Raw genomic sequence first — 15,583 nt, 5'->3', positions numbered from 1 at the left:
AAAAAATTAGATAACCCAGATGAAATGGACAAATTCTTAGAAATACACAAGCTACTAAAACTGGCTCAAGAAGAAATAGAAAATCTGAATAGACCTATAATAAGTAAAGAGATTGAATCAATAATTAAAAAAAAAAAAAAAGCAAGTCCAGGTGTGGTGGCTCACACCTGTAATCCCAGCACTTTCGGAAGCCAAGGTGGGAGGATCACTTGAGCACAGGAGTTTGAGGCCAGTCTGGGCAACGTAGGGAGACCTTGTCTCTAAAAAAAAAAAGAAGAAAGAAAGAAAGAGCAATAAAGAAAGAAAGAGAAAGAAAGAGAGAAAGAAAGAAAGAAAGAAAGAAAGAAAGAAAGAAAGAAAGAAAGAAAGAAAGAAAGAAAGAAAGAAAGAAAGAGAAAGAAAGAAAGGAAGGAAGGAAGGAAGGAAGGAAAGAAAGAAAGAAAGAAAGAAAGAAAGAAAGAAAGAAAGAAAGAAAGAAAGAAAGAAAGAAAGAAAGAAAGAAAGGGAAAGAAAGAAAGGGAAAGAAAGAAAGAAAGAGAAGGAAGGAAGGAAGAAAGAAAGAAAATTAGCTGGGCATGGTGGCACATGCTTGTGGTCCCAGCTACTCAGGAGGCTGAGGTGAGAGGATTGCTTGAGCCCAGGAGGTTGAGGCTGCAGTGAGCCAGGATCACACCACTACACTCCAGCCTGGGCAACAGAGAGACGCTGTCTCAAAAGGAAAAAAAAAAAAAAGAACACTATCAAGAGATGAAAAACAACCCACAGAGTGAGAAAAAAATATTTGTAAATCAAGTATCTACTAAGGGTCTAGTATCAAGGATATATAAAGAACTCTAAGAATACAACAACAAAAGACAAACAACCTAATTTTAAAATGAATGAAGAACCTGAATAGACATTTCTCCAAAGAAAATATACACATGGCCAAAAAGTATATGAAAAAGTGCTCAACATCACTAATCGTTAGATAAACACAAATCCAAACCACAATGAGATACCACTTCACATCCACTAGGATGGCTATCTTTTTTTTTTTTTTTCCAAAAAAAAGAAAAGGGTTGGTGAAGACGTAAAGAAATTAGAACACCCCTGCACGTTGGTGGTGGAAATGTAAAATGGTTCAGCCACTATGGAAAACAGTTGGGCACTTCCTCAAAAAGTTAAATGTAGAATTATCCTATGACCCAGCAAGTCAATCCTAGGTATATACCCCCATTATATGAAAACAGATATTCAGACAAAAACTTGTACACGAATGTTCATAACAGCGCTATTCACAATCACCAAAAGATGGAAACGACCCAAATATCCATCAAGAGATGAACAGATAAACAAAATGTGGCATATCCATACAATGGAATATTATTCAGCCATAAAAAATGAACTACTAATACATGCTATGACATGAATGAACCTTGAAAACATGCTAAACGAAAGACGCCAGTCACAACAGGCCACATATTGTGTGATCCCACTCACATGAAATATCTACAATAGACGAATTCACAGAGACAGAAAGCAAAACAGCATTAGCCAGGGGCCAGGTGGAGGAGGAAATGGGGTATGACTGCTGATGGGTATGGGGTTTCCTTTTGGTGTGATGAAGATGTTCAGAAACTAGACAGTGGCAAGGATTGCACACCATTGTGAATGTACTTAGTGCCACTAAATTGTAAGCTTTAAAATAGTTAAAATGGTAAGTTTCATAACAAGAAAATAAATCACTAAGAATATACATGATTTTTACAACACATATAGGCACCTTATTGGCACATATAGACCATTGTAACCAACAACCACAGAATATATTCTTTTCAAGTCCACACGAAACATTCACTAGAATTGATCTGTCTCAGGACGAAAAAGCAAGACTCATGCAAAGAAGTGAAATTATACTGGGTATCTGCTTTAAAATATAATACTTATAATGACAACCAGGCAAAAAGAAATGCACCCAGATCATCCCAAAGCCCAAGGGAGGTCCATGATTTGGGGCCTCTGAATTCCCAGTTCCGCCCCTCCCTCCCACTCCATTTGGATCTACAGGGCCTCCCAGTCTTTCCTGAGCCCTTGGACTTCTTCCCACAGCCTCTGTCTCCGAGCAGAGGAAAGTCACAGGGGGTCCAACCACCGCCCCATCCCAAGGCCTGGACCCTGGCACTCTAGGGCCGGGGTGACCATCTCCTCAAACTCATCTCCTTGCCCAGAGTAGAGGCTAGACGGGTACAGGGTGATGCCCAGGCCATCGTCCACATAGTAAAACTGTGTCACTGCCTTTGCCCCACAGGAGCCAGGCCTTTTCCCACAAGTCTGATTTCCATGCACAGCCCTGAGGTCAGAACAATGCTAGCCTGTCTTTAAGGCTCATTTCAGAAGCAGGATGAGGCGGGCCAAGCAGACGTCATCCTTCGGGAGGAGGGGAGGGGCTGATCAAAGGTCCTATGGCAGAAAAACCCTCGCCACTATTTGCAAATCTAGGCTAAACTTTAATTATACTTGGTATTCCCTTAAGGTTATTGTGTGAGGCTCTGTCACCATCTGAGAATGGGCAGACCTCTGCAGACCTCAGGATAGCATCCAAACCCCTGGCCTGTCCCTCCAGCCCTCCGCCATCCAGCCCCAATGCGCCTCGCCAGAAACTCCCGCTGTTGCCACCCTTCAGGCAACACAAGGTTGGAGAGAAATTAAGCTGTTCCTGAAAAACAACTAATCTTTGTTTCAGCTTGAGCTCTCCTGGAATGACTTCTCCCACCCACCCCTCTCTCTCTGTTTGCCTCAACTCTGGTGGTTCTCCCTCCCTTACCCCAGCCTTCAGTTCACTGACCAGTGCCATAGGCTGTGCAACAAAAATACCTCTGGAATTTCTCTCCTGGTCACCGTCTCCAATTCTAACCCACACTGCCATCTTCTCATGGCTGAAGCTTGCAAATCATCATTCCCTGACATCCCCCACTCAGTGCATCCCAGGCTCATTTGCTGACCCGTCATCACCCATCATCACCAGCATTGGCATCATCTCCAAAACCCCCATTTCAAATACAACTCCTGACCCCCATCTCCTGCTCTTCCACCTCCCCCATTCTTTAGAACCCTCGCTCCAACAACCCTTTGATCCTCTGTTGAGATCTGATACAGTTTCACCCTGTGTCCCCACCCAAATCTCATCTCAAATTGTAATCCCCACATGTCAAGGGAGGAAGGTGATTGGATCATGGGGGTGGTTCCCCCACACTGTTCTCATGATAGTGAATGAGTTCTCAGGATATCTGATGGTTTTATAAGGGTTTGGAAGTTCCTCCTACATTCTTCTCTCTCCTGCCACCTCGTGAAGGAGATGCCTGCTTCCCCTTCCGCCATAATTGTAAGTTTCCTGAGGCCTCCCCAGCCATGTGGAACTGTGAGTCAATGAAGCCTCTTTCCTTTACAAATTACCCAGTCTCAGGGAAGTTCTTTATAGCAGTGTGAAAATGGACTAATACAAGATCCAAAGGTCCTCTCTTTCTTTTTTATCCAGTTTAGATTCCAGGCCCCATCAGTAACCACCTCCCTGCAAACATCTCTCTTGCCCCTTTCTGCTTTTGTCATATTTGCCTAGAAAAAGCCCAGCACTGACTAAACCCAACTGATTTCCTATACTGTACCTGTATCCAAGTCCAACCAAATACACTTGCAGGACACACAGCTGTGCTAATTGGTCCCATTTTATGTCTATGACTACAGCCACATGGGCATGGAGACTCCTGACTGCCACAGTTCCTGTGTTTGCTCTCCATCTTCCATGAACATGGCACGGCTTTTCCTTTCCCTTAAGCCTCAAAGTCCCTGTAGTAGACACTGTGGCTCTCTCTCTCCAAAACCCTTTTCCCATTATATATCAGCAATGAGGTGTGGGTGGGGAAGAATGACCCCACCTTCTAGCCCAGGGCTAGGCCCTGGATCACCTCATTCCTCTTGCCACAGAGATTGATTCGGGTAACCTAGGCTTTTTCCAACTGTCCCGTGGTATTCCCTGGGCCAAAGAGACCGGTTCAGAAAATGGCATATGACCCATCTGGGGCCAACAGTATTTTAAAGCCACTTTCTGGGAGCTTCTGTGGTAGAAGCCTTCCTGACTCCAGCTCCTAAGAAGACACTTCGGGTACCAGCTTTCTCCAGCAAGCAGTGAAGTGTGGCTGTGAGGCCTGGAATTGCTGCATCTATCGGGCCCAAGTAGGGGAAGCCAGGCTTGGGATGAGGCTGACATCACTGTCAGAAGAAAATGACAAGAAATTAGATCACCTCTTAACTGGAGGCAAGGCTGATTCAAATCCACCCTGGACCCTGCCTGACTCTACACTTTCCAAACAGTAAGTAGCTGCCATTTTTAAAGCTAGTGGGTGTTACGTTTTTTGTGACCTTAACTAAACCCATCCTGACTGGTCAGCCCCCTTCCCATCTTCACTCTCAGCTCAGGACCTCATCTCATGCTTCGTGGTAGAAGTAGAACCCATCAGAAGCCCCTCATCTTCTCATTGCCAGAGCTACCAAGCCCACTGCAGCACCTCCACTTTCTGCCTCACTGTCTTATGAACATGGGAGATGGGTCAACATTCCCCACTCACACTTAAGGCCACTTCCCACCTGTGCTCTGCTTTTCATCTCGAGGGAAGCTTCCACTGTCCCTTCTCTCTCCTGCAGTGGCAGCGTCTTGTCTGCTGGGTTGATCCTGGTGGCACACGCACAAGGTCGGGCTGTTTTAACATCAGACTTGACTGCTGGCTCCTGTCAGGCCTCCACGCAAGGCCAAACATCTTAAGAGCTGTCTATGGCCACCACACCCTCACCTCTTGAGATAATCTCACCCACTTCAACTTGGCATCTGTCCTCTCCACTCCACCTAAGGTGCTCTTATAAAGGTCTCCAATTATCTTGACCATCCCACCCATGACCACTCCAACCCCAATGGTCACTCTTGTGCCATCACCTTACTTGACATCATGGCAGCCTTTTATACAGTTGGCCACTCACTCCCTTCTCCTCGAAATGCTGTCTTGTCTGGGCTTCAGAGATGCCACACACTCATGAGTTCCCTCCAACCTCCCTGGATGCGTTGCAGTCTCTCCTACTCCTCTGCCTGGCCTCTACATAACACTGAGCCCCAGGACTTGGCCATCAGTGTGTTCTCTCTGCAGGAACATGGCAATCAGCCAGTCCCATAGCTTTGAATTCCACCCCACCTCATCTCTGTCTTCAGCCCACGTGTCTGCACCGGGCCCAGACTCATCCATGTTACTGCCTTCTTGGCCTCCCCACACTGATGTCCAGAGGCATCTCAAACACAGGTCAAAAGCGGGACTCAAGTCCCCCTCTCCCACTCACCACCACCCCCACACAGAAGTTTCTTCCCCCTCTCAGGAAATGGCACCCCCAGCTAGCCAGATGCCAAAGCAACCCTTGCTCCTCTCTTTCACTGACCAACCCCATCAGCAAGTCCTGTTAGACTCAGTCCTGAAAGGTCTCCCTTGTAAGTCCCTTCTACCCACGCTACCATCATCTCCCACCTGGACGTAAACAAACACCACTATGGAAACAGTTCTGCAGCTCCTCAAAAAATTAAACACAGAACAACCAGATATATGAACCAGCAAGTCCACTCCAAGGTAGAAACCCCAAAGAACTGAAAACAGGTATTCAAACGAAAACTTGTGCACGAATGTTCACAGCAGCGCTATTCCCAACAGCCACAAGGTGAAAACCAGCCCTGCTGGCCCCATTGCCTGAAATGCGTGGTCCCAGATCTTTCCATGGCCGGCTCCTGCTGATCCAGGTCTCTGCCCAAACCTTGCAGGCTTTCCCCGACCCCTAGTCCGGACCCATCACACCTTCCTGTGTATGCCCTTCGTGGAGCTGCACAACTTGTAATCGCTTGTTTGCTTCTGTGTTGTCCACCTCCTGTAACTGGTGGGGCTCCCTTTCTTGTCTTGTTCATGGAACACAGAAGCAGGGTTGTTGTTGAGCCTCCAACCTCAAGGCTCCCAGCGCCCCTTCTACACAAAGCCTCCCCAGTTCCTCAACCAGACTGCACCCATCTGAGGAGCATGCCTATAGCCCGATAGCCCCTTACTGCCTCCTGCTCTGACCAGAGCTCTTTTTGTGGGCACTAGCAGGGCCCCTGTTCCTGAGATCCCCACAACCCACCAGGCCTCAGTCCCTGCTTGATGAGTGACAGGGGGAGGGGAGGAGGCAAGGAGAAAAGTGCAAAGCATCAGGTGCTCTGAAGAGCTCCCAGTAACTGCAACCACCAGGCCTTGGGTGCGAGCTTTACTTCACATTCTTTACACACTGGCACTTTATCATGGGGAAACTGAGACACAGTGAAGTAAATAACTTGTCTCAGGCCACACAGCCTTCGTGTGGAGTAACAGAGAACACAGCCTCGGAGCCTGCGCTCCTAATCTCTGAGCAGTACCACGTAAAGAGAGAGACATCTCTACTAAAAATACAAAAAATTAGCCGGGCGTGGTGGCAGGTGACTGTAGTCCCAGCTACTTGGGAGGCTGAGGCAGGAGAATGGCGTGAACCTGGGAGGCGGAGCTTGCAGTGAACCGAGATCGCGCCACTGCACTCCACCCTGGGCGACAGAGTGAGACTCCGTCTCAAAAAAAAAAAAAAAAAAACAAGAGAGAGACGAAAGCCTCAGTATCTGTCTGCTGCAAACATGAACACTCATCCCAACCCACTTCTAATCTATGAAGTGCTGACATTTCTCTTCAGCTGTGGCATCAATGTGGGACCATGCCAGCTAAGGCCCACCAAGCTCCAGGGTGCTCTTGGCCCAGGGTTCACTACACAGTGGCTGCCGCCCTCCTTAACAGTTCTTAGCCAGAGGGAGGCCCAGCCAGGGGTGGGGACAGGGAGTGAGGGGCCTGTTGAGTGCTCCTTTTAAAGCAGGCCAGCAACACCTGCTCTCTGTCAATAAACAGAGGGCACAGTCTAGGGGAACAGCAGCAGGCTCATGGGCTTTGGCGCTGAGTGACATTCATGTGGAATGCGTCTTCTCTCTTGTTCCACACTCAGGTTGCAGGCCCAGGTGGACTTGGCAAAAGCTGTTGCATATTTGCTCTTCCTGACGCAGGCACTGAGGCTCTAGCCCTCCCCAGGCCAGGTGCCCCAGTGCACCCATGAGCCCAGGCTGCCAGCAGACTGGGCCTTCACAATCTTGCCCTACAGGGGCCTGCAGGCTGGGTCTTCCAGCTTGCCCTCTGTTCAATTTTCACAGTAATGAGGAATACTATTGTTCTTTTTACGTAACAATATTTTTCATAATAAAATCCTTACTAGGTGCCAGACCCTGCCCCTTGGTGCCACATATATTACCGCTCTCAGTCCTGCCCATGACACCGCAGGGAGATCATTATTCCCACCTCACAGATGTGGAACCTGAGGCCCAGAGAGGGCCAGTGCTTGCCCAGGATCACACAGCTACCACGTGGAGGCAAGAGTAGAATCTGAAGTTTAGTCTATCCCAGCTCTTTCTTTCACCCCCATATCCCCTGGATTTCCTGGTTAACTTGCTGGCCTGTTGTCCCCATGAGTCACTGAGATATCCCCTACCTAGCAGGGGGCTCCGACCACCGTGGGTGAGCAATGATGGGGCAGTGATTGGGTGGAGCCAGATGGTGATGGCGGACACAGAAGGGCAACGTGGTGATGGGGGCCTCGGCACACAGGGCATGCACACCACTAGCTACACTTACCACCTGCGAGGGCAAGAGAGCCCAGAGAGGGGTCCCGGAGCAGACAGGGGAAAGAAGAAGGAGTTATTGAGCCATGAGAAGTGCTGAGACAGCCTGGGGCCTGGACCAGACACAGCCTCACAGCCTGGGCGTCCCACACCAGTCACTTCACTGCTTGGCCTGGTAGGGGCCGGGGGTTTGGGAGGGGCTGCCCTGGGCATGGTATTTCAATGCAGCTGTATTCAGATCGCGGGACAGGGGCAGAAAGGGCACGTGATCTCTTAGCATGGATGAGGGGCACACATTTGTGGCTCATCTTAAACTCCTGTGACCCAGCTGCTCTCACTGGCATACTTGGGGGTGGGGACTCAGGTGGATCACAGGTGGATGAAACTAGGGTGGGGCCAAATCTAGAAGCCAAGCTGCCCAACCCCCACCGCTTCAAAAAGAAGCCCGGCCACTGAGTGAGAGATCTCAGGAAGGGGCCAGGATCAACACAAGGTGGGTCCCTGAGAGGACATGCGACACCCCCGCCACCTCCCCAACTCACGTGGCCGTGCAGGTCCGTGTTGAGCAGCATCAGGGCACAGGTGAGCGTGTGGATCCCATCTGAGTCAGAGACGGTGGCACTCTCAGTGCGAGGATCCAACCTCTTCCCACTCCCTGTCTCCTGACGGAACCCGTCAGGAGGCCTTGGACACAGAGGGAGGCCAGCCGCCTGCCAAACTCACCTCAGGGGCCAGGGCCTGTGTGATGCTCCAGGTCTGCCCCAACTGCAGGGCCCAAGTCACTTGCCTGCCCCAGGAGCCTGACCACTCTGGACCCACTCTGGCCCGGACTCCTGCCTCCTGTGGCCAAACTCACCTTGAACCTCAGACCCAAGAATAGCTCTGAGCTCCCAGCCCTGCCCCTGCATTGACCTGTGTCTCTCCCAATAATGGGCCTCGTCCCCTAGTTCCTGGGACTTAGGCCCATCTATTGGGCAAGTCCTGTCCCTAAGAGGACCCCGACCTAGACCCCCACCACACCGGGACAGCCACCACACCAACAGTCAGCACCATGACAGGGACCCACAGAGAAGGGAGAGCCACAGAGCTGAATCCCGACGGTGGAGGGACTTCCAGGCAGTGGGGAGGAGAACAGGGAAGACTGCGCCTTGCTCAGCAGGCAGACCGTGTGCCATAGCTTATTCAATTAGCATTCATTGAGCACCTACTGCATGCCAGAGAGGATAAACCATCTGGGCCTGGCAACAGGACCAAAGTGCCAGGTGGACCAGGATGGGAGGGGACCAGGGCCTGGCTGAGTGGGTGGGGAGGGTCAGGCAGAGTGGGCAAGGGGCCATACCTTCCGAAGTGCTGTCATCAGGGTTGCACTGGCAGTACCGGCGGGAGAAGTGTGTGAGGACCCGCTCACGCTCTTGTGTCTCCCCCATCAGCGGGAAGGCCTTCAAGAATGTTCTGGAAGGCAATTCAAAGCTGCTGAGGGCAGTCTGAGTCCTCACCCAGGATAAGACCACCCCCCCACACACACAGCACACACCCACCCTAGGGGGCCAGGGCTCCAGTGCCCCACTCTCTGGGTCTGGATGCTCTCTCCACCCCCAGGAGGCCCTGGCCCCCAGGATGGCCACTCTGGAGTGCTGAGGCCAGAGGGCCTGGTAAACTTTAGAGTTTCAGTCCTCATTGCCCTCCAGGAACCTTCTGAAATTAGGCAGAGGACAGATGGTGAAGAACAAAGACAGAAGAGCACCTCAGCACCTGCTCTTCTTCAGGGTGGATGCCCACTCCTTGCTCCTTCCCCTACAGCCAGACCCTGTCCATGCCTGCCCTTCAGAATGCTCCTCCTCAGTCATCCCCTCTCTTTCATGTGCCACCAGCTGAGCCCCAGGCCCAACCCTGGCCCCCCCAGCTCCTCCCCCACCCCAAGTTTGAGTTGCCACCAAGTCCTGATGGTTTGTTCTTCAACCTCAACCTTAATCCTCCTCTGCTGCCACCACCTTCATTGTGTGCCCAGGACAACGGGGCCACCCCTGCACCCAATCTTCCTCCCTGCTGACACCAAGTTGTCTTTCTAAATACACACATAGGCAGGACTTACTGCTGCTTAAAATCCATCACTGGGCCAGGCGCGGTGGCTCACGCCTATAATCCCAGCATTTTGGGAGGCCGAGGTGGGCAGATCACCCAAGGTCAGGAGTTCAAGACCAGCCTGACCAACATGGTGAAACCCCGTCTCTACTAAAAATACAAAAATTAAGCTACTCAAGCTACTCGGGAGGTTGAGGCAAGAGAATCTCTTGAACCCAGGAGGCAGAGGTTGCGGTGAGCCAAGGTCGCACCATTGCACTCCAGCCTGGGCGACAGAGGAAGACTCCATCTCAAGAAAAAAAAAAAAACAAAAAAACTTCTGGCTCCTTGGCACCCTCAGAATAGCACCAAGGCTCCTCATGTCATGGCCATGTTCACTGCCCGGACTGCCCTCCTGTGCCTCCAACCTCATACCCACCTGCTACACCTTGGACAGAACAGGCATTTCACTATTCAGTGCCTCAGAGCAGGCCAGGCCTCCGGGACACCCTTCCTTCCTCTGCTGGGCAGCTCTGAATCTCCCTCAAGGCCCAATACAAAGGTCATTCCCTTGGGAAGGGAAATTGCAGGCTGAGGCCGTTGGTGTCTCCATCAGTCTTGAGTTCAGGAGATGGTTTGTTCCTAATTTTTGCTATAGTTCATTTCGTTTTGGCCCAGAATGGCTGCAATGCCCACTTTGCTTTACCCTCTCTCATGCCACCTCCTAAGGCACCCTGGGACCTGCAAGCCATGACTTGGCCAGCCCTTATCCTCTGAGGTGCCTCAAGGCATCCAAAACTGCAGAGTACTCTCGAAATCCAATCCCAAGCAACCAACTGCTGCATAATATCACTGCCCTGTCTGACAGCTCGCTGTCCTCCTCTCCCTGTCTCTCTTGCTCCCTGTTCTCTTCTCCCATTTGTCCCCCAGCCTGGCCCCTCCCTCTTCTCACATTCCTCCAGGACTTTCTCAAAACCTCTCCCATTCCAACCTTAGCCTGACTTACCTATGAGCCATCCATCCTAACTCCTACTCCCTAGCCCAAACTCTCCTTCCCTGGACACTCTGCCCCAAGCCCCAACCCAGTGCTGCCACCACCAAACTCTTGGGCTGTCCCTAGGGGCAGCCTCACCACTGTCCACCCTCCCCACATCTTGGCACCAGCAGCCCTTTTACTCTTCCTTCTGTGGAGCCTCTCACACCGACCTTTCCCCTCTGCCCAACCTCATGCTTGTTCTCTCCCACCTAACCCTCTTCAGAAGCCTACATGCCTCTAGATCAAAGGCCACCAGTACATTGGGGCCAGTGCTTGCTTCCAAAATGTTGCTTTGCAGCCAGTACCTTCTGCGGCTCTCCAGTGCCTGCACAGTTGAGCCTCAGTATTGGGCTGGCATACAAGGCACTCAGTCCAGCACCCACACCTCTGATCATGAGCTGACCCAGCTGAACACCTTCCCAGACCAATCTTCCTCATTCTAGCACAATCTTTACAACTCAGCTCAGGATACAGTAGCCTGCAGCACACCAACACTTCCACTGAAAACAATAAAAAACCATGGTTTTTCTTAAGATATTGGAGAATTGCTGAGGCAACAAAGACCAAAAGGGCCAAGATTCTGGAGAGGAGAAAACTGCGGGAAGGTAGTTTGACCTTCTGCAGCTGCTTTTTCCCTGGGGGCATTGCTGATTATGGGCACAGGCAAGAGGCAGGGCATTGGGTGGCTTCAAGAGGCTGGAGACTTCAGGGACTGTAAACACATGGCCACTTTTCCCTTTGAGATAGTTGCAGAATTTCAGAGATATAAAAGATATAAAAGGCAGGAGGCTAAAAGGCTAAGCAGAAAACCTCTGAGAAGTAGAGGGATATTTTGTTGAAGAGGGGGCAGTGTTGCTGCACTGAGAAGACAAAACTAGGCTTCTGAGCGAACAAGAGGGTTTGCCCAACTGAACACACAAGGCTCTCCGTAGAAAACTCCGAGGGCCTGGACCCTATTATCAGAGCAAACCCTGAGCCATACCAAACTTCAGTGCAACCTTGATTGGATTAGCACTGCATCCCCACATACCTTCTAACTGCCTAGCAAAGGACAACGTAAACCCTCTCTGGAGGAACATAGAATAATCTAGAACCACTACAATTCTATACGAAGTATACAGCATCCAATTTTTTTTAAGTTACTAAGCATGCAAAGAGACAGGATATATGATGGAAAAGCAAGAGAAAAAAGAGACAATAGAAACAGATACACATGATTCAGATGATAGATACTGGAGTTAGCAGCAAGGGCTTTACAACTAATATGTTCAAAAAAAGAGAGGGAAAGGTGGAGAAAATAATGGAAAAGACGAATAATTCACCCAGATAATTAGAATCTATTTTTTAAATTTTTTAATAAAATGGAAATTCTAGAAATGGAAAATATAACATAAATTCAAAACTCAATAAACGAGTTCAAAACCCATTTATGCCTACGGTTCCATTATTGGAACGCTAAGCATGTGGGAGTTATTTATATCCTACTGCTCAAGGTCATCACCAAGGTCTGATTTTGCAATTCAGAAAATTGCAACCTCAGGCATAAATGGGTTAATGACATATTAGAAACAGAAAAGGGTAAGTGAAGTGAAGTGAAAACAGGTCAACCGAAAATATCCCAGCAGAAGTAGAGAAAAAAGAATGGAAATTACTTTTTTTGTATGTGGGTTTTGTTTGTTTATTTGTTTCTTTGAGATAGGGTTTCACTCTGTCACCCAGGCTGGAGTGCAGTGGTGCAGTCATGGCTTACTGTAGCCTCAACCTCCCAGGCTCAGGTGATCCTCCAACCTAAGCCTGCTGAGGAACTGGGACTACAGGCCTGCACCACCATGCCTGGCTAATTTTTCTACTTTTGTGTAGAGACTGGGCCTCCCTATGTTGCCCAGGCTGGTCTGGAACTCCTGGCCTCAGGTAATCTTCCAGCCTCAGCCTCCCAAAGTGCTGGGATTACAGGTATGAGCCACTGTGCCTGGCTAGAAATTACATTTTTTTAAAGCGTAAGAGACATGTGGAACACAGTCAAAAGGTCTAACGTGCATGAGTCACCCTACCCCTTAGCTCTGAAATGCATCCATCTCTCCTAGGGCCTGGCCAGTATCTGCCCAGCTGGCCCCTGCCACCAGAGCCTGCTAGATACTACAGGGCTGCACCCATCCATTCTACTCTCCTGCTCCTGGGAACCTGCAATTGGCCCTCCTGAGGTCTACTCCCTAGGTCCAAACACCAATAGAGTTGAGATAAAATCCCATTTTACCATCTCCTCCTTCGATGACTGTGGGGAAGTCTCTTTATCCCTCTGGCCCATAGTTTCGTCATGTGAAAAATAGGAATGATAGTGCCTACCTTACCAGGTACAGAGGATGCAGTAAGCAAGGTGAGTAAAGACCTAGAGCATCTGGCAGGCAGGAAGTGCTCAATACAGGCAAGTCCTGAGCCTCCCTTCCTCTCCTAGAGTCACAACTACATTTCCACCCTCACATCCTAACAGCTACTACAAAGCAGGCACTCGCCTAACTGCTGGGCCGCTGCTATTCCTGTGGCCCCCTCCCCACAGCCTCACCAGGGGGTCAAAAGACTTGCCCAAGGTTGTACAGCAAGTTTATGGTAGAGCTGACATGAGAATCCAGATGTGCAGCCTGTACCACTTGTGGGCACTGCCTGTCCCAGCCCCACTGACCTGAGTGCTCGGTCCAGAGTCAAGCCCGAGAAGTCGAAGAAACTGAGGTACTCCCCGGCCACCAGCCTGCTAAACTCGTTGCTGCCAGGAGAGTATGGGATGTCTGTTAGAAGCAGGGTCCAGCCCAAGGATGACAGAATCACAGGCATTACTTTGGGAGTGGGGCCCAGGGTACCCGGACCCACCCACCCCCCAGACCTGCTCAACCCCTAGGCTGCTGGCCAGTTGGGCCATAACATTCAACCTTGGTCTGGGGGTGTTGGGAAGGCTTCCTGGAGGAGGTGATGTCTCAGTCAACACAGGGAATTACGAGCTAACCAGGCGAAGGGAGTAGGGGTGGGATGATGCAGTGTCCCCAGAGAGGAAACTGCATGGCATGTCCAAGAAGCTACTAGCAGGGCCATGTGGCCAGAACCTAAAGAGCAGGAATGGGGCAGCAAGTAATGAGGCCGGGACCAGGGGAAGGACCAGGACTTGATTCAGAAGGGTTAAAGCAGGGATGGTCCGTCTGTATTTTGGAACGCGCTACCTGCTGAGTGGAGACCCACAGGGGGACTGCCATAGTTGTCCAGATAGAGATAGAAGGGATGGGGAAAAGAGATATTTAGGGGGCAGAATCCACAAGACATGGAGATGGAATGGACATGGGGCATGACCAAGAAGGTGGTGCCCTGAGGGAGATGTCAGACTTCAGGACGAGGCATCCATGTGAGAGTCATCAATCCACAGCTGGTCAGTAACAGCTCAGGGTGGGGCTGAGCCCATGCAACAGGAGAGGGCACAGACAGGCTGGCCGGCCCAGAGCCCCGAATCGGGGTGGGAACCCAGGAGCAAGCCAGCGAAGGAGGCTGAGAAGCAGCAGCCAGAGGTGGGGTGTGTTGTCCTGCAGGCCAACGAAGACAGTATTTCAAGAAGACTGACATGAGGAATTCTTGTCAAAAACTAGAACAAATTTCCACCTGATTCTAATTAAGCCTGGAGCTCACTGCCCATTTGCAGGACCCATGGGAAATAGAGAAACATGTTAAATAACACCATCAGGATACCACATCCAAACCGTGGAACATTCTTTAGGACAAATGGCTTGGTTTCTTCAACAAATACACGGCACTTAAGAAGGGAGGAGGACTGCTGAACTGCAGAACTGTTGTTGGTTAAAAGAGACTTAACAGACCAATCGGCCAAGTGCAGTGTGTGGACCCTGTTTCAATCTTGATTTCAATAAACCAACATTTTTGAGACAATCAGAGAAAATTAAACACAGACTGAATGTTGGAGAGATTAAGAACTTTTTGTTCATTTTGTTAGAAATTTTAATAGAATCATGATTATGTAAAAAAAGATCCTTATCAGTTGGAGATACATACTAAGTATTTATAAATCAAATGATAGAGTGTCTGAAATATGCGTTACAATCTTCCAGCACATGAGAAAAAGGCTGTGGGTCATAGATGAAATGAGAATGAAGAAAATAGTAACTTTGAAACTCAGTAATGGGCATATAGAGGTTTGATATTTTTTTCTCTGCTTTCGTGTTTGTTTGAAATTTTCTTTTTTTTTTTTTTAATATACGGAGTCTCGCTCTGTTGCCCAGGCTGGAGTGCAGTGGCACGGTCTCGGCTCACTGCAACCTCCGCCTCCCAGGATCAAGCGATTCTCCTGCCTCAGCCTCCCGAGTAGCTGGGATTACAGGCACCCACCACAGCACCCGGCTGATTTTTGTATTTTTATTAGAGACAGGGTTTCCCCATATTGGCCAGGCTGGTCTTGAACTCCTGACCTCAGGTGATCCGCCCGCCTCGGCCTCCCAAAGTGCTGGGATTACGGGCATGAGCCACTGTGCCCGGCCTAAAATTTTCATAATAAAAAGTTTAATTAAAGAAAAAGAAAGAAATGGCTGTCTCGTGGAAGCTGCTGAAGGGGCTAAGGTGAGGCCTGGGGAGCAACCACCAGATTCTAAGACACAAGGCCACCAGTGACCTTGGCACAAGAGGTTTCTGAAGTTGGTGTGGGGAGAGGAAACCAGTGTGAAGGGGCTAAGTGTGGAGAAAGAAAGGGGATAGAGGCCACCCTGGGCAGAAAATCC

At 49.8% G+C, this 15,583-nt stretch overlaps 1 protein-coding gene across 6 annotated transcripts in view; it reads right to left on the bottom strand.

Annotated features, from left to right (window-relative positions):
• Positions 1 to 15,583, bottom strand: part of PSD2 (pleckstrin and Sec7 domain containing 2) — a 48,999-nt gene that overhangs the window by 13,603 nt on the left and 19,813 nt on the right. For 4 of the 6 annotated variants that reach the window (XM_054556629.2, XM_054556630.2, XM_054556634.2 and 1 more), the window contains 3 exons: positions 13,498 to 13,578; positions 9,063 to 9,175; positions 8,264 to 8,324 (listed from right to left, as the gene is read on the bottom strand). In XM_054556629.2, coding sequence (XP_054412604.1) covers positions 8,264 to 8,324; positions 9,063 to 9,175; positions 13,498 to 13,578 — 255 coding nt within the window. The remainder of the gene's footprint in view (positions 1 to 8,263; positions 8,325 to 9,062; positions 9,176 to 13,497; positions 13,579 to 15,583) is intronic. The other 2 variants (XM_054556633.2, XM_024247539.3) reach the window with 1 other exon arrangement.

Source organism: Pongo abelii, chromosome 4 (genome assembly GCF_028885655.2).
Source record: "Pongo abelii isolate AG06213 chromosome 4, NHGRI_mPonAbe1-v2.0_pri, whole genome shotgun sequence".
NCBI lineage: Eukaryota > Metazoa > Chordata > Mammalia > Primates > Hominidae > Pongo > Pongo abelii.
Note: the sequence above shows the minus strand (reverse complement) of the source record. Positions and strands in the feature narration are given on the sequence as shown.